We start from the raw sequence: 26,894 nt of genomic DNA, 5'->3' as shown, positions 1-26,894 counted from the left end.
GCACATTTACTTTCTGTTACTCAAGGAAAGCAGACCAGGACTCCGCTTACAGGTCAGTCTCACAATATGGTCTTATAAATAATCTATTTTGAAATAAAGCAGCAACATGTAGGACCTAAGGCAAGTGCAAGGGCGTGCAAGAAGCAGGTGGAAACATGAACACAAGTCACTGCTTCTCTGTGGTGCTGCCATGAACTCCTGGGCAGATTCGTGCATGGTCCTGTCTCAGAAATCACCGTACACAGTCACCAGTTTGTCTCCCTGTCAAGCCACAGCTCAGCCCCACAGCCCTACAATCTAACACAGAGGAGACACGTGGACAGAAGAATGGGCACGGGGGGCTGCGTAAACAGCAACAGGAAAGGCAGCTTTGTGCTGTTGGCACTTGCAGCTACAGTGCTCCATAACCTAGAAGCTCACGGTGTAAACCTCCAACCGATCACTGAGCTCTTCTAACAATGCTACCAGGGTATTCCTATTGCCGCTACCAGGCCGACAGGAAACGGGAAACTGTGCAGGATGGTGCTGCACAGCTGGCCCCCACATCTGTGCTCAGGACCACTTCTCCATCCTGCCTCTCAAAGCCAGAGTAAGACCGTCGGCCTTTAATGAAATTCCATCCATGTCTTTAACCACTAAACTGAGCTAACTTTCTATCTTGGGCATTTTGCAGACATTGTAAACACGATTTTGCGTTTCACAGTGATTTTGCTTTTTCTGCTATGGTAGCAGCAGAAAATTTAGAAGGTGGGTTCTGTCTGTGTGTCTGAGAATGCAGGGAAGCAAAGTTCCTACTGCAGTTTCTCACTCCCTAACTGTTAACGCCCCTGTGCTTACTCAGCATTCAGAAATGCTTGTTTGATCAAATCTGAATATGGTATGTATACCAACTTCCTGACTTTCCATTTGTAACTTCTAAGGGACTTCGAAGCCAGGCATTTCTTAGGCACTCACCTTCTGACCTTTGGAGTGACTGTAAAAGTCGTCCGGCCAGACATCCTTTCCAAACATGACATCATCATTCAGGTAAATGAACTTCTGGGACAGCCCTTCAATGCGATGAATGTGACTTTCAATAGCAGGTGAACTGAAGGTAGGCAAGTGGCTCAGATTTCGAAAAACATCCTTTAAAAAGAAAAACAAACAAAACAAGAATGAAAGAGGGTAGATGAGAGGTTTGTTTTGTTTTGTTTTGTTTTTGGAAAGAAGGGAGGAAGGGAGGCGAGTGGAAGGGTTAAAGGAAGGTGGAAATGGAGGTGAGGAAGGTAAGGGGATGACATTAGGGACAAGACAAAGAACAGCAAAGGACAGAGGAGAAGACCACAGCCTTGTGACAAATGGGAGTCGCTACCTGGTGTGTGACTATTGTCACTCGAGGATTATCGAGGTTTAGCCAGGATGGAATCTGCCCATTAGTGACAATGAAAATGTTTCGAACCCACGGCGCATGCCTCTCAATAGATCGCAGTGAGTACCTCAGCTCTTCATTATCTTCAAAACGGCTGGCAGACACATCTTCATCCTGCTTAGACTGAGAAAAGCATCGGGCGCATAAAAATGTGAAATGCCCCTTAAGTCACACCTGCCCCTCCCGACCATCCCCTCTGCCCTCTACTCCCAGGGAGCTCCAGCTTTCAAAGACAGCGTCCAACTTTTAAACATTATAAAAAAGGCAAAAGACTCAACACATTTAAAACAACACAAAACAGCATTTCTTTCACACTTTTTTTTTTTTTTTTAAGAAAAGCTTCTTGGATCTGACTCTAGGTCACTTCAATTAGTATTAACTCTTTTGAGTTCCAGTCAACTCACCTCTGCATAAGTCTTCTTCCTTCTTCTAATACAGTGCCTTATAAATCTTTAATAATCAAAACCCTCAATTCGGGTTTTAAAAGAATGTCTGCATCCCTCACCTGGCTGATGGCACTCAGATCCCATAATAAATACGCAGGACTTATGATCAGTTCTTTTCCATCAATGGTCATGTTCTTCTTTGTCTGCTTGTTCAGTTCTTGAAAATCTTCGGGGTTATTCAACTTCAGAAGTGCTACACTGGCCTCTGAATATAACTGCAACTATAAAATAACAAGAGGGTTACATGTGGAAAAACTGAACCTCAAAGAAGAGACATTAAATTCCCAGTTTGATCCTTGATCTTTAAATATATGTAATACACACTACATATTGTATATTATACTACATGCTATTTATAGCACATATTAAATATATATTACATATATTTAAAGATTAGAAGTTTCATATATGTATATGAAATAGCAGGCCAATTATCACCAAAAAAAAAACAAAAAAAGAAGGCCTAACAGGCGGACAACTTCCCAGTGAATGCAACAAACCAGAGTCCACACTATCCATGATACATTTTATGTTTTAACTCTGTATCATACAATTTCCTAAGAAAAGAGGCCTTAAGAGCTTAATTCAGGTGGGGAAGGCGGGGAAGGACAGTCGAAAACCACTCATCCAGGAAAGCAACATCCTTCTGCTGAATTGGCTCTTCTAACAGTCAGTTTCTTAATTTTTTAGCCTTCTTTCTTAATTTATAAAACAGAACAAACACAAGTTATTATGGGCTCATTCTGAGCTCTTATATGTGCTACATGACTATATTTAGCTCATCTTTCAAAGTTTCCCGAGCTATATAGGCCAAAAACAGAGGTTAGAGTTAGAATTTCATTTATACTCCTCCTATTTTTATTACATAGGCCATTAACCCTTAGCACAAAGTGTGTGGGTGTACGTGTGTGCAGCACACGTGTGTGCTATCTTCCTGATTACCTTCTTTCACCTTAACAGTGCCTGGTATACACGAAGCACTCACTAAGGTCACCACTGTCACCACTCTGCCTCGGTACACGGGGGGCAGGTGGGAGGCAGGCCATGCAGGGCAGACATCCTTCTGTCTGTTCTATCTGGGTACCTAACAGTCTCACTGCCCACCCTCAGTCTCCCCTCCCACAGTGGCTCCTACAGAACCTCTGAGGGCTCCCTGGAGTGCAAAAATCACTATTCTAGAATAAATAAATGCAGCACTTCAATATTCTAATTTAATTTTAAATGTATTGGGGAAATACCCTTAACTTCATTAATCTCTCCTATCCAAACTGCTTTTATTCTGGAAAACTATTTGGAAACTTTACAGACACTTTCCTAAGGTAACTCTACAGTAATTGGAAAAGAGAGGAAAAATAAAGAGCTTAAAGTAATATTTATATGTACGAAAAAATTTTTCTGTCACCATAATCAACTAAGTCCAGGGTGGTGAGAAGGATTAGGAGGAAGGATCCTGTGCTAGCCACTAGGTGGCACCCTAATCCCGGACACCTTAATTACTTTTGCCAAGAGAAAGAGGTGGTAAGAGACAGTGGGTGTAGTAAGTGCCTAAGGCTGGAGTTCTTAGCTAGGGTAACTGTAGGCCAACTGTCTCCATATATAGTTTCGTACTTTAAATTACAGGTTTATCTAAATTCCTTCAATTATAAGTTTCTCAAAGAGAAAACAACTGCTATGCCCACCCCCTGCAGACCCATAACAGGCATGTAATGTGACCGAGAAATAAAGCTTTGCTATTTTTAAGCCACTGAGATTTTGGGATGTTTGTTACTATAGCATTATCTAGAATGATGTGACTGATACACCTTTATATGGTACTATAAGTTTAGGGAAAAAACATGTCAGCTAATACAACTGAAAAACAAAAGAGCTCCTTCTAGTAATTTGACAACTCAAGCAACTAGATCTTAATATGTCCTGGTGGTTTTCTAAAACTTAAATCAGTTCCAGAGTTGCTTGTTTAATCAAAATGCTTTCTTTAGGGGGAAAAAGCCCCAAAGGGTGCCATGCTTTAGAAGAGCAGGTGCATAAGATGTTTTAGGCCACTGGAAGAAGGGGCATTAGTACAAATATTACTACAACTTGCTATGAACTTGAATGTGCCTTGAACAGGTTTCGGGGGTCTGAGGCCAGGTCAGACAATACGCTGGTCCCACCCCGCCCACACTGTCCTGCCTGCAGAAACAAACTGCCTGGTCAGCGTCAAGGATCCCATGCAGCCTCCTCTTTGAAAACCTTCATGTCTCTGATCCACACAGTCTTTCTTGTCTCTAAATGCCAATTCAAAGTTTACACTACTCTCCTTGATTAGCTGACTTTATACTATCTTGTTTTGCTGCTTGACTACTTCATATGCACACATACAGCCTCCAAAACATGACCATAAAACAGCCTGAATACAAGTGCATGTCCTACACTTCTGCACTGAATTAAACCAAACGTGAGAATGCACTTGAGAGCACTGGGAAGACTTTCTGCCTGCTCTAACATATTGAAGAAGTGAATAAAAAAATTTAAAAATTAAAAAGGAAAAAAAAAAGAAAAAACTCCCCATGGATGAAAATGTCTAAAAACACAAAATGTTCAGAAGGAGCTGAAAATAAAGACCACGGGTAATCTGATTGCTCAAAAGGTGAATTCTGTCTGTGTCCATCACATTAAAAATTTTTACAGATAAATTAGAGGGTAACTAATCCGATTGTAAAAGGACTCATTTCAAGGTATCTCAAACTAGAAAGCTTTCAACAGAAAAGACTGTCTGATTTTTAAGACGATAGTCCACAGAAAAGTTTTTATGAATTTGAATCTATTATCTTGCAAATTAAACCAATTTCAAGTCCCACTTCCCCTGCTGGGGGTGGGGAAAGACTCTGGTTTTGCTCTAAAAAGAATGATAAATGCAAGTTGTATGTATACAACCATGGTGCCAAAAACCTAGATGACTCCCTGAAATAATCACACCCCTGAAACGTTTCCCATTATATCCCAAGACATTGTATGTGGTGAGTGTGTTTAGTCACAGCCTTTCTTCTTGCTCATTCTTTCAACAAGCATTTCAACAAGCGGCCCCCCGGGTGCCAGGCCCTGAGGTGATCACCGGGGTAGAAGGCGAACAGGCAGTACCTGTCCTGAGATGTTCACAGCCTGGCGAGGGTCTCTGGGACAGAACTGAGCCCTGGGTGGCTCCAAGGCCACAGGTCTTGGCAAAGGCCCCCTGGAGGAGCCTGGGAGGGTACAGTGGTTCAGCTGTACAGGTCCTGAAGCCCAATGTCTAATGGCCCTTCCTTCCACGTATGACAAGGCACCTCCAATGTAACACTCTAAACTGAGCTCTGAGTTTCCTTCCCACAATCTCACTTCTCCCAGGAAGCTCTGAGTGTGGTCCACCTTCACTGGTAGCATCCACTTCCCCTTTCATTTTTCCTTCCATGTCCTTCAACAGCTAATAAATAGCCATGTCGTGTTGAGGGTTTCTCTCAGATGGTTCTGGAACCACTCTCATCACTGGCACCACTGCCAAGGCACTTGTGGAACCTGAATGTCTTGCTGGGTTGTGGCAGCAGTGGCCAGACTGGTTTTCCTGCCTCCAGCTTCTTGTTTATTGTCTCCCGACCACACCTTCCCTGCCATGTTCCTTAGAGGCAGATCGGGACCCTCCTCAAGATGCTCTGACTCCAGGACCAAGTCCTGGCTCCTCATCAGGGGATCTTCTTCTGTCTGGCCTCGGCCTCACTTCCCAGTCTAAGAACCAGCAAAATCCCTGCCTGGGCTCTGGCCTCCGGAAATATCTCGATTTTCTGAAAACACCATCTACTTGCAAGCCCCCAGGCCTCTGTTCAAGCTGTTTCTTCTTCTCAAAACGGTGCTGGCATTGTGACAAGGAGCTGTAACAAACACTGTGAATAACTGGCTGGACCCACTGAGGAAGTGCTGGCCTCCACAAAGACAAGACTGGGAATCCAGACCAATCTCCAACCAGGTGAATGACGGAGGAGGGGTGTCCTCATGCACAGAGCCTGCTGGAGCTCCTGTCCAATTCATTTCTGCCCCACCCGATCCCCACCAGCACACACCACTCCACACTGTGACCACGACTTGGATTGCCAATTTTTGGCAGGACACACCCACCCACCCACCCACCAGCCATGGGCGGGTCAGCAGCTTCAGCCGGTGGAGGCATGCGCTGGTCAAACCGAACGGAGGATGGAGAAGTGTCATGAATCTTCTTTCCTCTAAAAACTTAGTGTAACTGGAGTTACACAGAGTCAAGCTTGTCATTTTTTGTGTTCAAGGAATTTGAGCTAACAATCCAAAGTCCAGATACGTATGTCTGTAATTGTAGAACTAACAGCTAGGAAGTCAAGAAGCCAAATAAACAGTGGCTGAAATGAATGCTAATCTATGGTTTTATCTGCCCAAATCAGTACTAAAAATAATTCTGGGGAAGGAAGAATATAATATCTATTTTTAAATAACCACAGATTAAGAAATAATTCAACCCCAATCTAGCTGGGCAGTACTGTATTTCCAAGTACTATAAACAAAGCTATGGAGGAAAATATGAAAAAAAGGAAAAAAAACATAAATGCCATTCATATTACTGTGGTATTTACAAAGGTAATACAGAGTATCTTAAAACAGTAAAACACTTAAGAGGAAAAAGAAACAAGTTAAGGAAACTTTGTCAGGCACATAAAAAGCAAGGTCAAAACGTGAACTAGGAACTCCCCGTCAGAGTTTTCCCCCAAGACCTCCACCTCTACCCTTTCACCTCGGAACAGTTAAGTGACATCAACAGGTGAAGGAAGATCAGGAAGCTGAACACAGTGGCAGAACTTAAAGAACATTTCTCTGTAAAATCAAGAAAAGCCGAGTCTAACAAATTCTGAGGCAAGAACTTTACGCCCTCTATTCTAAGAGAAAAAACACTCACGTTTCACAGCCTGTTTCTGACTTTACAGCAGGGATTCTGACACAAGGTCAAAAGGAAAGCATGGGGGTGAGGGGTGGTTAGTGTGGTGCAGCTCAGTGGTGGAGTGCCTGCTTAGCATGCACGAAATCCTGGGTTCAATCCCCAGCACTTCCATTAAAATAAATAAATAAACCTAATTACCTCCCCCACCCAAGAGGGAAAAAAAAAAAAAAAGGAAAGCATACCCACACGAACTGTGCCCTACATAAATCAGAAAAACGGCTCTGAAAACAATGTTAAGGAAAAGACATGTCACAGCCTCCAGAGTCAACAAATGGCCTCGGTGGTCAAATGTGAAGTTACTAAGCGTCCTTAAATATGTCAATGACTCACCTAGCTATTAATGAATGAAGGTTTCACATTATCAAATGCTCATATGTCTGAAGCACACCCCTCGGTCAGTGAAAGCTGGAGCCTGCGTGCACCTGCCCCAGGTCTCATCTCCCGCCCCTCCTTCCACGCTCCCACCGCCAGCAGGGCCCCCGCCGGCCCCGCCCACTGCTGTAGGCCCCGCCCACTGTTGCATTCTCAGGGGTCAGAACAGCGCCTGACACGCAGCAGAAGCTCGTCTGTTAAACACACGAACCCTGCTTCTGTCCGCGAAACCGACAAATCAAACGAGACTCTTAGGCTTTTGCCCAAATTAAGAGTAAAAAGTGAAGATCTTCTGTAAGTAAAGATTTGTCTTCGTCACAACATATTGTAACAGGGCAGCAGACCGAGTGTCGGCTGCGCTACAACGAAAGGGGCCACAGGAGCAGAGACACGCATTAAACGAGATGTGTGGTACTGGCTGCTCTATCTTCTACATGCTTACCTGTTTTATTTTAAGAGAAAGATTTTCTGGCAATTTTGTCTTCAGTTGATTTGTTTCCTTGAACGTCGGTGGAAATCCACTCAGGAAAGCCAAATCCTGCATTAGCACTAACCCAGGAACTTCTCTGTCTGTTGTCTAAAATAGGAAGGGGAAAAACACAACTCACTGTTCACATCATGAGGCTGGTGAAAACTCACAGCTGAGAAAACTGGGAAAGATCTGTTGCATCATACAAGCTTCAAAATATTGTTAAGATTATTTAAATCAATATTCATGAATACTAGAAAGCTAAGCTTAGAGAAAAAATAAACATGAAAAAGCCTCTCAGAATAAAACAGCTTTATTACTTATGCTTTTATTCTAGTCTACTGCAAAAATACACTTAACTTAAAATAACATACCAAATAGCCCCTCCAAACTGTCTGTTTGCTGTTTCCTTTAAGCATTCCAGAGTGGGCATCTTCAACTGCAACACAGAATATAACAAACAAGCATATTTATAATGAATACTTAACTATGATGCCTGGCAGGACACTGTCCAAAGCATTTTGAGAGCTGTTAAAGTAGTCTAATCCATGGTCTCCAAAAAATATAGTCGAGGTAGACAAAATTAACCTATCCAACAAAATGGGAGCAATGTAAATCACTATGCAACTAAATGTTAAATTTTGCAATACTGAAGCAGTCACGTGGGCTGCAGAAACGTGGAAATGACAAGCTGACAGAAATCACAGAGCTAGGAGCAAACATCAACATGTTTAATCAAAAAGAATTGTCTGACTAGAATGAAACATTTGGGAGTGGCAGGTACTAGAGAAAAAGGGCAACCAGAAGAAGGGGGCCCCTGAGAGCCAGGCCAGTGGCATTTAGATTAACAGCCAGGGGCCACTGCAGACAGATCCTAGGGTTCTTCCAGAGTCAGAGTCAATTCCTAAGATTCATCAGTAACGCTGCAGAGAGTAGATTAAGTTGGGGAACAAAGAGGGTGATGACACACCCCTACTGGGAGAGAGCTCTAAAGTGATAGCGACAAATGAGATCCACAAATTTGCTGCTGACATTTGGGGATCATGGAAAACAGGAGAGATCAGAAGGCTGCAATTCCGATTTGCAAAATGGGCACAAAAAGCAGGGTCTACTGATTATAGCCTGTAAGATGGGTACCAATCCCAGGCAAGAGTCTCAAATATACCATAAAAATATTGGTGGGAAGTGGAGAAAAGAAAGCCTTCACAATATACTGATGGTTTTTTAAGGGAAGCTCTGAGCACCAGGAGCATGAGTTTATTATGAATAAATTCATCAGACACATACCTCTCTGTTCCTGTCTGTCTGTCTGTCTGTCTGTCTCTCCCCACTGACATGGTGGACTCTATGCTGGTAGATCAGAGAATTCTCACAGATGAGGGACACACATTCATACATACTATCAGCAAGGCAGTGAACACCTCAGGCCATCTTAATGATATAATGGAGACACATGGGCTAGCTCTCAAGTTGGGTGGATCAGAGCCAAACCTGACCACAGAATGTGAAATTATAAAAGCCACAATGAACCTGGAGAGAAGTTTCAGAGGTCTGCTGTAGGTTCCGCCTTATTCAACAGCCCATCAAGGTTTTGGAAGGCACGAGAGGTACGCCTGTGTAATGCGTGTACACGACACTGAGAGAGAAGCTGCTACCCTGGGGCACAGACCAAGGAGTCCCCAAAGGCCTTGCTATTTGGAGCAATCAGTCAAATCAAGCAAAATAAAATCTCCTACAAAGGTAAGGTCTTTAACTTGGCACCAGAATCCAGCTATACAAGTATAAATTATAAAAAGTGTTTGAAAAAATTGAAAATTGGAAAAAAAAAAAAGGTAAAAGGCGTACTTGTGCATTAGCACATGTGCATTTTGTAGAGACTCTGGAGTTTTAATTGACAGTGAGTTCAGTATGAGTCAACAACACTGTGACCACACCCTACTTCCATCCCAATGTTGTGCTTTTAAACAGAAGCAGAGGGCTTGGAATAAGAAAGGTGATATTCTCCAATTACCAACCCATCAGGAGACCCTGTTGAGTAGACCTTCAAAATGTCCAGAATTCAACCACTTCTCAGCACTACTCTGCTCCAAGCCAGCTTCCTTCTTGCCTGAATTATTACAACTTTTACCCCTCTACAGTCTGTTCCTACCACAGCAGCCAGACTGATCCTTCTGGAATATGACTCAGATCACATTATTCCTCTACTCAAAACCCTTCAATGACTGCTTCCTCATCACGCTTTGACTTAAAGCCAAAGCCAGTCATGGCTACTGGGCCCTGAACCACTGGTCCCTGTTACTTCTCCAGGCTCATCTCTTGCCCTCTCTCCTTCCAGCCACATTGGCTTCCTTGCTCTTTCTCAAACATGTCAGACACACTTCTGCCTCAGGGCCTTTGCACTGGCTATTCCAGTTACCTTATATACAGGGTACATGTGGAGAATCACTCCTTCCCCACATATTCATATTGCTGGCTCTTTCACCTCCTTCAAATTTTCACTCAAAAATCACCTCACCTGCGGAGGTATTGTCCAACTAACAGTCTAGGATACAAAGGAAGTGGCAGGAATATAAGAAGAGGAGCAGCAATTACACATTTCAGAAAGGAAAAAAAAAAAAAAAAACAGATCTCAATATTACCTGGAAAGATGTTAAATGGGGGTTTTCTAAATGTCAAATACGGCTACAAATTTTTAAACCTAGATCAGGATTTGGCAGTCCACGGCTCCAAATCTAGCCGCTGCCTGGTGTAGTACAGCCCCAAGCGAAAAACAATTCTGAACTTTAAAATGGTTAAATGTTTATATAAATACCTAAACAATATCTGCTGTTTTGCCTCTTGGTCCACAAGCCTAAAATATTTACTACCTGGCCCTTTAAGGAAGAAAGAAATTGGCGATCCTTGGTCTAGATAACTGAGGAAGACAAAGTGCGCTTGTGGCCCACTAAAGACAGAGCTCCAAGAAGGCACGGATGTGCCTTTTTTATTCTCTGCTGTTTGCCTGTGACCCAGAACAAGGACCAACTCAAAGCAGCGGCTCAGCAAATCTTTACTAAATCAATCAATGTACTTAGCAGGACAGTCAAACAAAAACCCAGGTGGAAATTCAAAAACAGTGTTTAGAAGACTATAGTTTAATATAGATTTTACTTATATCAAAATTTATAAACTTTAATTCTTTGCTGTATTATGAAATTAATAGAGGAAAACCCAAGATTCCCTCCATAGATGTTATAACTGAGTTGTAACTGTTAACGTAACGTTATTCCTTTTTCTCTTCAGGTGAAGTGCTATCAAAGTACTTTAATTTAAGGAAACCCTCAATTTAAAAAACAAAGCTAAATTTAGCCAAAAAATAAATCATATAATTTGTCAAAAATTACCCCTTAACTTTCCCTTTATATTTTAAAATATAACAAATATAAAAACATAAGTTATTTATACAAAACTGTTCAGAAACAAGTCTCTAGTGTGAAGGGAGAGATATCTGTGCTTGGAAAGGTTACGATTTTCTTTCAAATTACAAATAACCAAGTAAGTACCAGGAAGCAAGCACCATGTTAGACACTGTTCAGGACACAGACCAGTGAGGATAAGGTTTCTGCTCAGTAAGAAATTAGATGGGAGCACCATAAACTACTGTGCAGTCAAAAGCTAAGCTGTGAGTTAGGTTACAAGTACAACAAGGATACACAAAAATAAAATCATTGTGAATGTACTAGTCCGGGGTCTTACGGGGACAGAACTTGAACTGGGGCTGGAAGGAACAGGAGATGGGCTGGGAGGGGGAGAGGAACAAGAGCAGCAGCACCACGTAGGTGTGAAGATGCTGACGGCTGCGAGGAGACGCAAGGAGGGCAGGGATGCCAGGGTCGATGGGCGGGACCAAGGCAATTAAAGCTTAGTCCTGAACACCCAGAAAGGAGTTTGTATCCCTGTGAAAAACAAATACATACTACTAGTTTACTGTCTTCAAAGAGAGAGTGATCTGATAAGATCAGAGTTTTCCAATTTGTTTACAGCTGTGTGCTGCACAGACTGGAGAAGGACTTGAGAGGTAGGCAGAGTAGGGAGGCATCCATTACTGGAGGCTGAGGGGAGAAATTCAGTATGGCACAGGGGAAATGAGATGAGTATGAAAGGTAAGAATCTTAAGATTCCAGCAAAAAAAAAAAAAAAAAAAAAAAAGCAAGTAACAGGATAAGGCTAATTACTGGTTGAAAAGTAAGAACAGGTCAAAGATGGTTCCAAAGATTGAAGCTGGGAGATAAGACACTGAAAGAATGGGAGCTTGAGAACAGGACTCAGTGTTGCAAAGGGAACATGACTAGTTTTCATTTTACACAAGTTGCAAATCAGAGCCTCCAGGGAAAGTCCCTCAGTGCAGAGGAAGGATGAGAGATAAGACCCTAGAGAAGGGGACACAGGCTTGGGGCTCAGCAGCTCAGTAGCTAAGAGGGAGGATGGAATCTAGAAGAATGCAGGTTCAGTTTTATGCCAGGAATTTCAAATTTACTTCTATTATCTGGCCAAATCAACTGCATGATCAGATGTTTCAGAACTTAAAAGTATGAATGTTCCAGATATGGTCAGTCCAAGGTGGAGAACAACCTTGCTGAAGGTGATACGGGGTTAAAAAAAAAAAAAAAAAAAAGCCTCCAGAATAGCTCAGAGCCAAGAGAAAAAGGTAAATGTGAGTACCGGGTTTAAGGTCCTGACCACAGTACAGAAAGACATGTCTATTACACAGAGTAAAATACATGCACTCCCTTTCTGAGAGTAGGGCTGAAATACAATGGCAGCTCTTTTGCTTCCCTTTTTACATTTTTAGCTTATCAGGCATTTCTTTAAAATTGAATCACTTCTGTTCCATTCAAAATTTTGTTATTCTAAATTCCGAAGATAACATGATTTTGAAATACCCGCAAGAAGATCTTACCACTCTTAGTACTGTCGAAAACAACAACTGAGGCATTAGTGGAAGGGTTTTTTGGTTTTGCAACGTTGAATATGTCACTGGCAGAATGAAAGGAAGGATAAAGAGCTGGCAGATCCTTCAGCGTGATGCTGGCCGGCAGGGCTGGGTCCAGGACAAGCATTGGCACCTTAATGCAGTGTGTCAGCAGACACTCCAACTGCTTCTCACTGGAAAGAAACACCAACATGGTCACAAACATATGCTTGAAAATTTAATCAGCATTGAAAAGCCAGTTGGTACTACTAAATTTTCCAGATCTTCTATATTCTATTTAAAAATCATAACCTCTTATTAAATAAGAAATTTTATCTCAAGAATGTAAAAATTTAGTAAGTTAGCAAATATGGTATAAAACTGTAAGTGCAACTCAAAAGACAGCGCTTTCAAACCCCCAATTGTAAAGGTTGCCACAACACTTTCCAACCCAAAGGTGTACAAGAAATTAAGTATTTCATTACTATTGTTAACAGTGTCATCTTACCAGACATAATTTATCAGTTTGAATTAGAATACAATTAAATGCATTGGATATGACAGGACATCAGAAGCAAACGTGAAAACATTCTAAGATGAATTTATATGAAATACTTCTATCTAAACGTAAGAATACCTAGAATAAACAAATGGGCAAAGGACACAGCTAGAGAATTCACAAAGTGGGAGCTATGACCAGTAAATAAACAATATACAAAATTGCACAATCTCTCTAATATTCAAAAAAAATGCAAGAGAAACCATTTTATTGTAAGTCTAATGGTTAAGTGGGGAAGTGGCTGTTAACAGAGATTTCCGCTTGTCAGTGGGACGGCCTTATTTTAACGACCTATCAGAGTCAGGTACGATTCAAATCAAGAGGGATACATCTGATTTTTTGTCATTAGGTTAAATCTTGTTCTCAAGCCCCTAAATATAAGACATAGAACTATGATAGCTTTTAAAGATAAGGAAATATATACTGAACACATAATTAAATAATGAATTTTAAATTCTATAAATGAAAACACTGGGTATAAGTTAGATTTTAAGTGGGCCAAAATAACAGCATGCCAAGACAGATTAATGGAAACAACAGAGAAACCTAATGCATGTAGAAATGATAAAGTTTTGGTTGGCTACAACCCGAATAACCAGAGTTCTCAATCAATTCTGCCTTTAACACTGCAAAATTTCCCATCAAATGGATGCACTTAAGTTGGGTGTCAAAAACCAGCAGAAGAGGGACTGAACAAAAGCAGCAGAATAAGTAACAAATACTGAGTATGCAACAAAAACAAGTGAGAAAAACCTGGATGTTTCACTTCAATCCTTCAATTTCGGTTCCTAACAGGAAAAAATGCTTACCTCCTCTTAGTTGGTTCCGTCGTGTTCTTTCCAAGGATTTCTCTAGTGAAAGCAAATGTATTTTATTACATATGCATGGACTGGTGCTAGTCTTACATGTGACTCAGAGGGATGACTTTCCTGGTTACTCCACCAGAACTAACTAGTAAGTTAGGAAGTACTATAAAGCTTGTAACATTTAAGATGCACAATAAATTATATGTTTTAATGAAATATGATCAGCAGATACTATCACGTACCTCCCAAAGTACTACTGAAGGTTTACTTAAAATACAAGCGTTTACATTTTACTAGTAAAACATGGTACCAGGCGTCAAAGTCATTTTCATGCACTGGGGAGGTGAAATTCTCTAACAGAAAGAGACAACTTGTTGCAGTATAACATGGCCAATGACCTGCGATGGGTGCATCCGTAACATTTACAAAGAAGTGAATGGGGAAATTCTTGGTAAATACTCCTGAGGACTCAGAAGGGAAGTTTCATCAGCCAGATACCCAGCTCGGAAGGCTCTCCAGAAGCCCGCTGTACTTTTCCCAGATAAAGTAAATAATCACAATTCCATATTTTTAAAAAAATTACCAAGCCTTCTAGTTCCACACTGTACTGATATTAAAACAGGTAACAGAAGTATACTTTTCACTGTCTTTATCAAATGGAAAAAAAAGTTATCTCTGTAGGTTTGTTTCATTTTCAAGGAATAATCCACCTTACTGTGTAGCTATTTTGCATAATAAACCTTATTTCATGAAGCTACCACACCTGGGACTCAGACTGAGTGATCTGGAAGCCCAGGGCTCCGCTGAGAGGCTCCTCCACCGTTAGGCTCTTCAGAGACCAAGGCATCCCCAGAGCACCATGTTCATGAAACTCCCACCTAACAGAGTGAGGCCAGGATCTCGCCAAAGTGGCTGAGTTCTCCTCAGGCACCAAGAACCAAGGGTCAGATGCATGGCTGCCAAAATCTCATAATGGCATGAATTTGAGAAGCAAATTCTTGTTCGAATAGCAATGTGAACACCACCTTACCCTTCTGAAATGTGCCGTTACTTGTAATTGTAGAACTTTCTGTGTTTTGTTTTTTAACAATCAGTTTTACCTCATTGCTTTCTGCTCCTCCTCCATCTGTTCTCTGACTTGCTGCAGTTCCTTCAGCAGTTCAAGATCTGTGCCATTCACCCAGGTGTAAACCACGTCAATCGGCATGGGCAGACAGAGCCTAGGGGAAACCCACAAGTCCTCCAGCTTATATGCATTCTTTCAGTATACTTGAGAATAAGAGCAAAACAGGGTTTAAACTCAGAGGTTATGAAAACAATCAGCAAAAAGGTAATCTAACCATGGCATATATCACAGCACTGCTTGTTTTCAGACTGGAGCCTGGGCACTAATACATACTTATCAAGGACATTCTCTGTGAGTTGCGTTATGCTCGACACTTCATGTAGTTTTGGATCGTTGTATCATCACAACCACCCTGTAAAGTGGCTACTATCACTTAACTTTTAAGACAGTGGGGGAGGCCTTGAAAACTCAGTTTAAACTGCTATGTTCTTAGTTTAGCAAATGAGGAAGCTGGGGTACAAATGCAGCCAAACAAAAGAAAAGAATTTAGAAGCTTAAACAAAATTCAAAAAAAAAAAAAAAAAGTTAAGCAGCAGTCAGCAATGAAGACCTAGCCCTATTTAAAGCTATAGGCTTCCCAAGCCTCGTCCCTCCCAATCCTCCCTGCCCTGCTCTGCTTTTTTTTCCCATAGCAATTATCACCTAACATATTAAATAACTAGCATAATACATATACTGGTAATTCCCACATGCCACTCACCCCAGAATGTAAGCTCTATTGTGGCAGGAAACTTATCTATTTTGTTCCCTAAAGTTCCCAGTGGGTTAGAAGAGTGCCAGCCTGGCACACAGGAACTCAGTGATTCACATGAGGCACTAGCATTGAAGACCTTCCCAAACCTGCTCGATTTTCCCCTTATTATCTTATCCTCAATATAAGGAGTCAGGCAGGCTTTTAATTCTTGAGTATCCTGTCTAAGCTCATTCTTGGTGTTTCTATTCAGGTTTTATGGCTTTCTTCTTCTTTCCTACATCAACTTACCAAAATCCTACCCATCTTTCAAAGTCTGCTCCAGGCCTGTGACACAAGACTGCACAGTGATACATGACATATTTTAGATGGTTCTGTTTCAGGTTTGAGCTTTTCCAAGAAATGGTACAGGTTTTCTTTTTAGGCCAAGGACCCACGCTTACCCTCCTTTAGTCTTCCTCAGGGTCCGTGCACAGGATCTGGCCCCTGGAAGCACAAAAGGCTCCAAGACCAACCAAAACATGACAACTTTTCTTTTGGCCACAAGGGTAATTATCTCATGGAAAAATAAATGCAGTTTGGTGGATAAATCTTTCAAATTACAGAAGGAAAAAATAGACTGACAACCACTCTTCGTTTGAAAGAAGTAAGTGGGATGACTGGATGAAAGGGGTGCTTATCCAATCACTGAGTAAATATTTACTGAGCACTTAGTGTGTGAGAGGCGCCGTTCTTGGTGCTGGGGACTCAGCAGTAAATAAAATAAAACTCAACTTTATGCCTTCATGAAGCTTACATTCTAGAGAGGTGAAAAACAGGAAATAAACCAAATAAATAAAGTTAGATGATGTTCAGTGTTATAAAGAAAATAAAGTAGAAAATGGGGATACAAAGTGTGTCTAGGTTGAGGGTCAGTTTTAAATAAGGAGATCAGAAATGGCCTTACTGGAAGGTGGCATTTCAGTACAGAGGTGAAGGCAGTGAGGAAGCATGCCACATGGGCAACTGGGGGAAGAAAAGCCCAGAGAAGAGAAACGTCACGTGCAAATGCCCTGAGGCAGCTGCCTGTGTGGCATAGTAAAGGAACTAGAGGCCAGTATGGCAGAGCCAAAAGGAACAAAAGGAAAAGCATAAGAGGAGAGGAAGGTCAAAGAGGTACCAGGGGACTCAGAGCTTCACGGGGAAAATGAGGAATCACCTCATACTCAGGCACATGTGACAGCTGAGCATCTACCAACCTTCCCATCAAGGTACACCACTTCCTGCAGAATAAAATCTAAACTTCATAATCTGTACCTCGAGCTGTAGATATTCCAGTTGTATGCCCTTACCCAAACAGGATAAGAATTTGCAGGCTTCCGTGCCTTTGAACATGCTTCTCCTTCTGCCTAGGATATCCTTTCTTTCATGCTTTTAACCACTTCCTCATTCCCCAAGCGCCCTCTTTCCTCACCTCCCACAAAGAAAATGTACTGCTTAACATGCAATGTCCACGGTACTTGGTACTCTAAGGAATCTTTAGCACACTGTGCTGTACTACTTTTTATGCATGTCTATCTTCCACTAGACCAAGTATCTTGAAGACAGAAATGTACCATGCATTCTTTGCTCTGCTTCATTATTTCCTCTTTCCCACACATACTCAGGCTCTCTCTCCCTACTGTGACTATACGCAGATGCTTCCTCATCTAGGTCCATTTCTGAAAGTGTCTATATCTCAATAGTTCCCAAATACTAGACGGCATCACAATCACCTGTAAGACTTGTAAAACAGATGGCTGGGCTCTGGCCCCAGCGTCTATGATTCACTAGGTCTGGAGTGGAGCCCCAGAATTTGCATTTCTAACAAGTTCCCAGGTAATGCCAATCATGTTGATTCAGAAATTCACTTTGAGAACTGATATATATGTAGGTTATAGTTCACATTTTTAAGTTAAAAAAAAAAAAAAAAAAAAGACGACCTAGGAATAAACGTACCGAAAGAGGTATAAGACCTGTACTCAGAAAACTGTAAGATACTGATGAAAGAAATCAAAGACAACACAAATAAATGGAAAGATATACTGTATTCCTGGTTTGGAAGAATTAATATTGTTATAATGACTATACTACCCAAGGCAATCTATAGATTCAATGCAATCTTCCAATGGCATTTTTCACAGAACAAATAAGTTTAAAATTTGTATGGAAACACAAAAAGCCCCAAATAGCAAAACAATCTTGAGAAAGAACAGAGCTGGAGGAATCACACTCCCTGACTCCAGACTATACTACAAAGCTACAATAATCAAAACAGTATGGTACTGTCATGAAAACAGACACATAGATCAATGAAACAGAAAAGAGAGCCCAAAAGTAAACCCACAAACTTATGGCCAATTAATCTATGACAAAGGAGGTAAGAATATACAATGGAGAAAAGACAGTCTCTTCAATAAGCAGTGCTGGGAAAACTGGACAGCCACATGTACAAGAATGAAATTAGAACATTCCCTTACACCATAGACAAAAAATAAACTCAAGATGGATTAAAAGCCTAGATGTAAGACCAGATACTATAAAACTCCTAGAGGAGACTGTAGGCAGAACACTCTTTGACATAAATCACAGTATTTTTTTTTTGATCTGTCTCCTAAAGCAAAGGACACAAAAGTAAATTAAACAAATGAGGCCTAATTGAACTGAAAAGATTTTGCACAGCAAAGGAAACCATCAACAAAATGAAAAGACAACCTATTGAATGGGAGAAAATATGTGCAAATGATATGATCTATAAGGGGTTAATATCCAACATATATAAATAGGTTATACAACTCAACATCAAACAAACAACCTGATTAAAAATTGGGCAGAAGAACTGAATAGACATTTTTCCAAAGAGGAAATGCAGATGGCCAACAGGCACATGGAAAGGTACTCAACATTGCTAATCATCAGAGAAATGCAAATCAAAACCACAATGAGATACCATCTCATACCTGCCAGAATGGCTATCACCAAAAAAGAACACAAATAACAAATGGTGGCAAGGACGTGGAGAAAAGGGAACCCTCATACACTGTTGGTGGGAATGTAAATTGGTGTGGCCACTGGAAAAGAGGATGGAGGATTCTCAAAAAACAACAACAAAAAAATGTCGTTCTACTACTATATGACCCAGAAATTCCACTCCTGGGCTTATATCTGAAAAAAACAAAAACACTAACTTTTAGCAGCACTGCTTACAATTGTCAAAGCATGGAAGCACTCTAAGTGTCCATTAACAGATGAATGGATGAAGAAGACGTGGGATATATATTAAATGGAACACTACTCAGCCATAAAAGAGAATGAACTTTTTCCATTTGCAGCAACATGGATGGACTTGGAGGGCATTATGTTAAGTGAAATAAGTCAGAGAAAGACAAATACTGTATGACATCACTTATATGTAGAAAAATAAACTAGAGAATTAAAAAAAAAAAAAAGCAGACTCACAGGTACAGAGAACAAACTTGTGGTTACCAGTGGGGAGAGGGATGGGGCAAGAGGTTGGGGAAAAAAGGGTTATTTTAGGATTATACGAAATTATGTATGTGAAACTTTTGAAAATTGTAAAGAACTACAGAATTTAAATGATTGTTCATTCAATTAAAAAAATAATAAGAATTTAAAAAGCTCCCCCCACTAAAATGCCAGTTCCATATGAAATCAATGAGTCCCTCTTGTTCCTCACTACATGCCTAGAAATAGTGCCTGGTACATGAGTGGGGTTGAATATGCATTTAGTGACTAAACAACTAATAGTTCATTCCCTCAACATAAACATCAGTCTTTTCCATTAAAAAAAAAAAAAATACTTCACATTACCCACATGTAATTATCCAAAGTCACCTCACTCCTAACTTCACAAGTAGTCTATGGTCAGACTAAAATTTAACTTGAAAAAATTGCTTAAGTAACATAGTTTAGAAAGAAAAAGCTTTTTAGGTGGTGTTTTTGCTCATTTTTTAGGGGGAGGTAACTAGGTTTATTTACTTATGCATTTTGATGGCAGTACTGGGAGTTGAACCCAGGACCTAACGCATGCTAAGCATGCACTCAACCACTGAGCTATACCCTCCCCCCCCAAAGAAAAAGCTTTTTAAAAGGAGGGGGAAATGTGCTCATTCCAAAGCTTTCCCATAAAGATAATTATCTGCTATTAAAGATTTTCAAATAGCATCAAGAGATATCCATACAGGTTCAACTGAGGAAAACAACACAAGTATAGAATGCTTTAATTTCCTTGCTCTTCTGGTAAGGCTGTATTTCATGATCGATTTAATTCTCTGGTGTTAAACTGACATCCCTGAGGAGACCGTGTGATCTGCCCCTGGTCAGTGAGTCAGTTGTTTTTCTACTATTAGACATGGTCACAGTGAGTTTGAGTCTTTTGTTCTAACCGCAGACTACTATCTTAGTTCCCAGATGAAAAGGAAGCCTTCCTTAGAGCTTTAGAGATGTGACTCAGTCAGTCACCTATGACTCAGAACCAAAGCCATGGTGATAGTGATACATCTTTTATTTTAATCACTAATTTAAGTGAATATAAAGGTGCTTAGCAGTCCTTGGCTCTACATTCCATAAAGTAGGTAAGAAAACTTAGAGCTTAAATAGTGTCTTAGAACCAAAATTGGAAGAGATTTTATACTTAATCAAATATCTACATTTTAGAGATGATAAAATTGAGCCCCAGACCAACTTAATGCCTCACAATTAGTAGCAGTAGATAATTTATATATTCACTTGTTACTGACATACAGAATGGGATTCTTTTTTTTCATTCAGAGCAAACAACATTAAAAAGACATGAGAAACACTGAAACAAATGAAAACTTCCTATAAACACTGTGGTTATTTTAAAATATAGCTCAAGTGGTAGAGCACATGCCTAGCATGAACAAGGTCCTGGTTTCAATCCCCAGTACCTCCTCTAAGAATAAATAAATAAACTTAATTACCTCCCCCTCAAAAACAAACAAAAATTTAAATACGTATATATATATTAGAACACATGACTTTATATATGATCTATTTTCTTGTCAACGAAAAATTAAATAATTTTGAAATCTCTACATAAAAAAATCAAGCTATATTTTAATGCAATGTAAAATTAGGAGAAGAAATATTTAACACACAAACACATTCTTCAGAAAGAGAACAAGAGTGATGGATTGAAACAGCTGACCTCAGTATCTGCATTTTCTGAGTTAGTGTTCCTCTTAAAAGCTCTAAAGCTCCATCAGGGCAGAGATCTTCACATCTGCGCACCATCAGCACCCAACACAGCATCAGGCACAGTAGCCAGTAGGCTCAGTGAGTACTCAATAAATGTTAGAGTTAAAAAAAAAATTAAAAGGCCATTTTGAGCTGTTCTTAGGAAAATCAGTGTTGTTAAAATAAAACTTGGAAAATTAAAAGAATTTTTTTCAAAAAGAAAAAATAAAACTGGAGAAATAGGAAAATTATGTTTCATTAAGAAGCTGTTAAATGCAACAGTTTTCAAAGCATGGTCACCAGACCAGCAGTTTCAGTACCATCAGTGAACTTGTTGGAAGTGAAAAGTCTCTGAGCCCCTCTGAGAGCCGCAGACATAGAAACTCTAGAGGTGAGGAGAGGGTGCACTTTCTCAAGTCCTCTGTGGAATTCTGCTGCACATTGAAGCTTGACAAACACTACTTTAAGAGAATGGATACTTTTTAGTGTCTGGATACTTTACACTCTTAAAAATTATTAAGGACCCCCCAAAGCTTTTGTTTATAGGTTATAACTATCCACACTTGCCATTTTTGAAAATAAATCAGACATTTAAAAAATATTTAATCCATTTCAAAACAATAAATCCCTTCACATGTTAACATAAATAACTTTTTAATGAAAATAACAGTATTTTCGAAAATAACAAAAAATTTTAGTCAAAACAGAGAAATGGCTTTACATTTCTCCAAATCTCCTTAACTGACTCAGCAGAAGCAGCTAAGCATCTTAAATCTTCTGTATTCAATCTGTTCCCACATGTTGTTTTTGTCGAAGAAAACCCAGGCTCACACAAAAATGTAGTTAGAAAGGGAAAGATTGTTTTAATTGCTGTTTCAAATAATAGTGGATACTCTTCTTTGATACTACACTAAAATTATATGGCAGTTTCTCAAAAATTAGTTGCAATGTGGAATCTGAAACCACATTAATGAACTTTATGTGCTTTTACATTAAAATCCATTGGTCTTTCTTGCACTTTGAATGGCTTTCACCCATGCAAGATTCTGCAACATCAATGTATTGTTTACCTGGAAAAATAACAGCTTACTGTGTTTAGCAGCTCTGACAAATGGTGATATACTTCCTTAATTTTCTTACATAATACTAACAAATTCAATCTTGGGGTTAATGCCACAAATCTAATTGGTAAAGTCTTTCCAATATTGCGAAGCTGTTAGGCCCCTGGTAGTGGAAACAGGATTTCCAAAATTCTAATTTTCACTTAAGAGCTCAAATTTCACCACTGGCAACAAATATTATTAGTTCTTTCCCTTCAAACACAGGATCGCTTTGTTCACTGTCAAGAAAATACCTGCCAAATAACCAAGTCTGAGTAATGACACCGTCATCTGTCCTTTTGAGTTATAACAACAGTGTCCCATGAGAAGGAACAGCTAGTTCAGGCTACAACTCCAACCATGCCAAGGGCTTTTCCTCAAGGTAATCACCACGCAGTCAGGTGCTTGAGGTGTGCTTCCAGTTGCATCACCCAGAGCATTAAATAAAAAACGTGTGCTCACAGGGTCAACATACAGTCAAATCAACGACTGTTATTGCTTCATCATGAACATTCTTGAGTGACTCCAGCTTTTCTCTCCTCCCTCTGCAGATATGTGGTGAAGAACACGCTGACTCGTGCTAAGGTGTGGCAATTCTACCCGCCACTACTTCTACGCAATAAGCACCAATCTGAACACAGTAAGAAAAAAAAAGGCAAATAACACCTTAGTGTTGTTATAAAAATAGTTCTGATTTCACAGACCCTCAGAGTCTTGGAAACTGTTATGTTAAAATTAAGACCCTAAAGGAAAGATCTATAGTTTCCCTACTTCACCAGGTACTTGCTTACAAGCTATCTCCCCTATTAGACTGTGAAATTCTTTATCACTGAGAGTCAGATCTGGGTCTAAAACAGGGTAAGGCTCAAAGATTCAATCTTAACTGAAGGAACAAACACAGGGATGCTATTTACACACAGGACACTTTAAGGACCAAAGTAAAGAGTAAAGCTCTAAGTTAACTTGAGGAATTTCACAATCCTTCCCTGAGATGTTCAGAACTATAATAGTGCACACATCTACATCTAATTAGCACAGCTTTTTAAAAAAAACTACTAATTTAATAAAACCACAAGTAAATGGAGGGACAAGGAAGAGCTTCTAAGTGGGGAAAGGGGCTCCAGAAGAATTGCCAATGCAGTCTAGAGGCTTCCAGAAAACGGTCAAGACGCACCAGTCAACACCAATTACCACTTATACTTTCATTAGGTTTTCTGGTTTGGTGACAGTAAAGAGGGGAACTTATGGGACCTATCTATCCTCAAGGAACAACGGACAGTCAGAACTGTCTGGTTATGTATGGCCCCTGACACCTGACACTTAGGCCAAGGTCTTTTGTAAGGTTAACCCCCCTTGTTAGCTACCCCACGTTTGTTTTTGGTCACCTCCTGTTCCCTGTCCTGCAGTGAAACAGCTGTGCACCATTACAATGGAAAGGAAGTCAACAGATACTGCATAAAGTAAATAAATCAAAAAGCAGACAACTCTTTTTTTTTTTTTTTAAAGTTAAAAGGACAGTCGTTAGAAGAATCCAAAATAGAAATTTATTAACCATGGTTCCTCTAGGTCAGGGAAATTCAGACTGAAACAGAGAGAGACTTTACTTCTTATTTTTCTGTATTGTTTGAACTGTTTTCAACCATAGACTTACATTACTTTTATAATATAAAACAATATAAGTAACAACTTTACAGACAAAAAAATGAAAACAGCCTGTGATTCATTTTAGCTGCAAGAAGGGAAGGAGGATGTTGGAGAAGACTGCTTCCACTCTGAGGTCTGTCTTGTGAGGGAGGAAAAAAATCTCCAAGGGAAAGAAAGGTGGAGGCCGCATTCAAGAACGGCTGCACCAAGAAGCTTGGCCTTAAGGAGAAAAAGATCCAACCTATGGGGCTGTTTGCTCCTCCCCGACAGCGAGGCAGCAAGATGTGGTGACCATCAGGAGGGTGGGTCCAGTCCTGGTGGATACCAGGGGAGTGGCCCTGATTGACACGGTGATGTCAACAGAAGAACACCGGCGGGGCTCAGAAGTCGCTGCAGAGTAACTGCCCGGCTTCCTCAACCAACAGGGGGTGGAATTACCTTTACCTCACAGAACTGGGGCAAGGATAAAACGAGATCATGTAATTTAAAGGACTCATGTACTGCAGGCCAGATTCCTCTTTGGTAACTAAATTTTTCATCCATAAAACATGAGGGTAGACTACAAGGCCCCTTCACATGGGAGTAGTCTTCAGGAAGCTAAACCATTCCTACAACTTGGAAAAGACCCCCTTCAGCTGTTACATTTAAAGTGTGGGTGATTTCATGACTCATCATTTAAGCCCAAATAAGCTGCTCTCCACAACTGATCTTTTCTCACCGATTCTGAAATGACTTCCCAGCAATATTGTCTCTGTAGGAATCAAATAAAACGTGGTATTGATCCTGGCTCCATTCCAGAACCACCTAGGGAGAAAAAGAAAAGAAAAAGAAATAATGTCTTCTTTGTATCAAATACTGAAAGTATATTAACTTTCATTTCACTTTAATTTCCTTAAGAATTGTTAAAGGAACAGGTAAAGCAATCAAAATCCATCCATTCACTCAGTGCCTGCCCTAGACCACAGACACTGTGCTCAATCCAGGTGAATAAGCTACAATAGAACAGTTATATAGGTATATAAATAAAAGCTACAGTTTCTGGCCTGTGGAGAAGGAAGGGGAATCAAAGCGATTTAAAAGGATGTGGTGGGGGGAGGGTAATAGCTCAGTGGTAGAGCACATGGTTAGCATGCATGAGGTCCTGGGTTCAATCCCCAGTACTTTTGTTTAAAAAAACAAAAACAAAAACATAAAAGGATGTGATATGAGAACTGGGTCTGGACAAGTTCACTGGGTAGGGAGAAAAGGACGATGCCCACAGAACACGTTCAAAGGTTGAGAGGCAGCAGGCCAGTTGTCTGAGGGCAACTGTACTGCTGCGCTTGGCTGGAGCACAGGCAGTAACTGGAGAGAGATGCGGCTGGGAAAGGGAGCTGGCCCATGGGAAGGGCAGGCATTGAAGGATTTTAAGGCAGCTACATGATCCATCCAAAAACATGGGAAACTCTTCTCACAGCACAGAAGAATACAAGCTAAGACAGAAGAGACTGACAAGATATGGGGGGTGGTGACCTCCATACCTGTGAGGTTTGAGCTGATGACCTTGCTCAGTATTTCAGGAGAAAATGGAAAGCTTTAGATAGGAGCTCCCTCATGTCTGCATCTCAAATCTATAAACCTACCCACACACATGCCCATTTTCTCCTGTACTCCTTTTACCACAGAAGACGATGTGTCCCTCCTCCTTGCAAACATTCAATCTCTGTCCACTTGCTCTGGATCTGATCAACTCACCTTCTCAAGACCTTGCCTCCTTTCTCTTTTACTCTCAAGAGGATTATTCCCATCAGCATATAAACATATTCCAGTATCTCAGGAAAACCTTCCCTTCACTCCTCACCCTCCTCCAGCGAGTCACTCTACTGCGAATTTCCTGTCTCTCTCCAAAAGGCAAGTATCTTTAGAGAGTCATCTCCTACCCCCCCCCCCTTGCGCCCTTCAGCCCGCTCCAATACCACTTCTGCCCTCACCACTTCAGTGGCTTTACCAAGGCCTCTGAGTCCACTTTCCTGGCTGCTATCTTAATTGGTAGCGGTCGCCCAGTTCCTTCTTCTTGAACCACCTTCTTGGGTTTCCTCCCATCATTCTGGTGATGCCTTTTCAGTCTCCTTTGGCAGCTCATCCCCTTATATCTGATCTTTTAATGTGTCCTTTCATTCTATTCCTCTTCCTGGAATATCTTCCTTCTTGCCAAGGCTTCTTCCAGAGTCCTAGTCCACCAACCCTACGATGTGGTCCTGCTATTCTCAGATGGCTATGGGAGCCCCAGTCACTTAAATTTCAGAGAAGAGAGAAAGGGAAGACGTGCTCCTCTTTTAAGGAGACTTCCTGGAAACTGCACCTTCCCCTTCAGTTTTTATTGGCCGGAACGTGACAACACCTGGCTACAGCAGAGGCCTTGCAGACCGAAGTGTCCAGCTACAACTGCTCATTTCTTTTTGCGGCACTCAGGCTTTTCAAGTTCTGGTCTCTGCCTACCTTTCCAACCTTACTTCATTGGGATGTTTCATAAACACCACAAATTAGTAATTCTCCCACTCAATACATTGATTTAAAAACAACTGATTTTGAAATGTATTGGGTCTAATGTGTCTGGTACTAGATTTACAAAGAGAAATAAGCTAAGTTTCCCAACTTCAAGGAACTACAGTTGATTATTTTTTAAAAAAAGAAATGTATTGTCAGCTACAGCTACACTGAAGGAATACCTGATTCTTCCTAGGAAGATACTAAGACAGACTTCCATGAAGAAGCATTGTTAGCAGGGTCTTAAAGGATGAACAGGAGTCTGTCAGCAGTTTAGCTGGGGAACTAGCAGTCTTACAGGGATTTGCTACCAGACTGGACAGGGGAGTGAAGAAGAGGTAGAGAATCAATGGTGATTGCTAGGTTTTCAGGATTTCTAGTGTGAGTGACTGAACAGACACTGGGGCCATTAAATGACATAGGAGGAACAGGTATAGGGGAATGAGAGCTGGTGAGATTCCAGGGTCTCATTTTAGTCATGGTACACTTGAGGTTATAAGTGCACATAACTGGCCTCTCCAACTGGACTTTCCAATTTCCAGGAGGAGAAATGGGCTCTACCTTTGGTATCTACACACAACACCAA

General features: G+C 40.7%; 1 protein-coding gene across 1 annotated transcript in view; it reads right to left on the bottom strand.

The window, feature by feature from the left end:
• GNPTAB (N-acetylglucosamine-1-phosphate transferase subunits alpha and beta) overlaps positions 1-26,894 on the bottom strand; it is a 70,103-nt gene that overhangs the window by 21,399 nt on the left and 21,810 nt on the right. Inside the window, exons 2-10 of the mRNA XM_032493499.1 lie at positions 24,501-24,586; positions 15,084-15,203; positions 13,987-14,028; positions 12,607-12,812; positions 8,042-8,106; positions 7,641-7,775; positions 1,914-2,075; positions 1,352-1,531; positions 955-1,125 (exon numbers count right to left, since the gene is read on the bottom strand). Of these exons, the coding sequence (XP_032349390.1) occupies positions 955-1,125; positions 1,352-1,531; positions 1,914-2,075; positions 7,641-7,775; positions 8,042-8,106; positions 12,607-12,812; positions 13,987-14,028; positions 15,084-15,203; positions 24,501-24,586 (1,167 nt within the window). The remainder of the gene's footprint in view (positions 1-954; positions 1,126-1,351; positions 1,532-1,913; positions 2,076-7,640; positions 7,776-8,041; positions 8,107-12,606; positions 12,813-13,986; positions 14,029-15,083; positions 15,204-24,500; positions 24,587-26,894) is intronic.

Source organism: Camelus ferus, chromosome 12 (genome assembly GCF_009834535.1).
Source record: "Camelus ferus isolate YT-003-E chromosome 12, BCGSAC_Cfer_1.0, whole genome shotgun sequence".
In the NCBI taxonomy this organism is placed as follows: domain Eukaryota; kingdom Metazoa; phylum Chordata; class Mammalia; order Artiodactyla; family Camelidae; genus Camelus; species Camelus ferus.
Note: the sequence above shows the minus strand (reverse complement) of the source record. Positions and strands in the feature narration are given on the sequence as shown.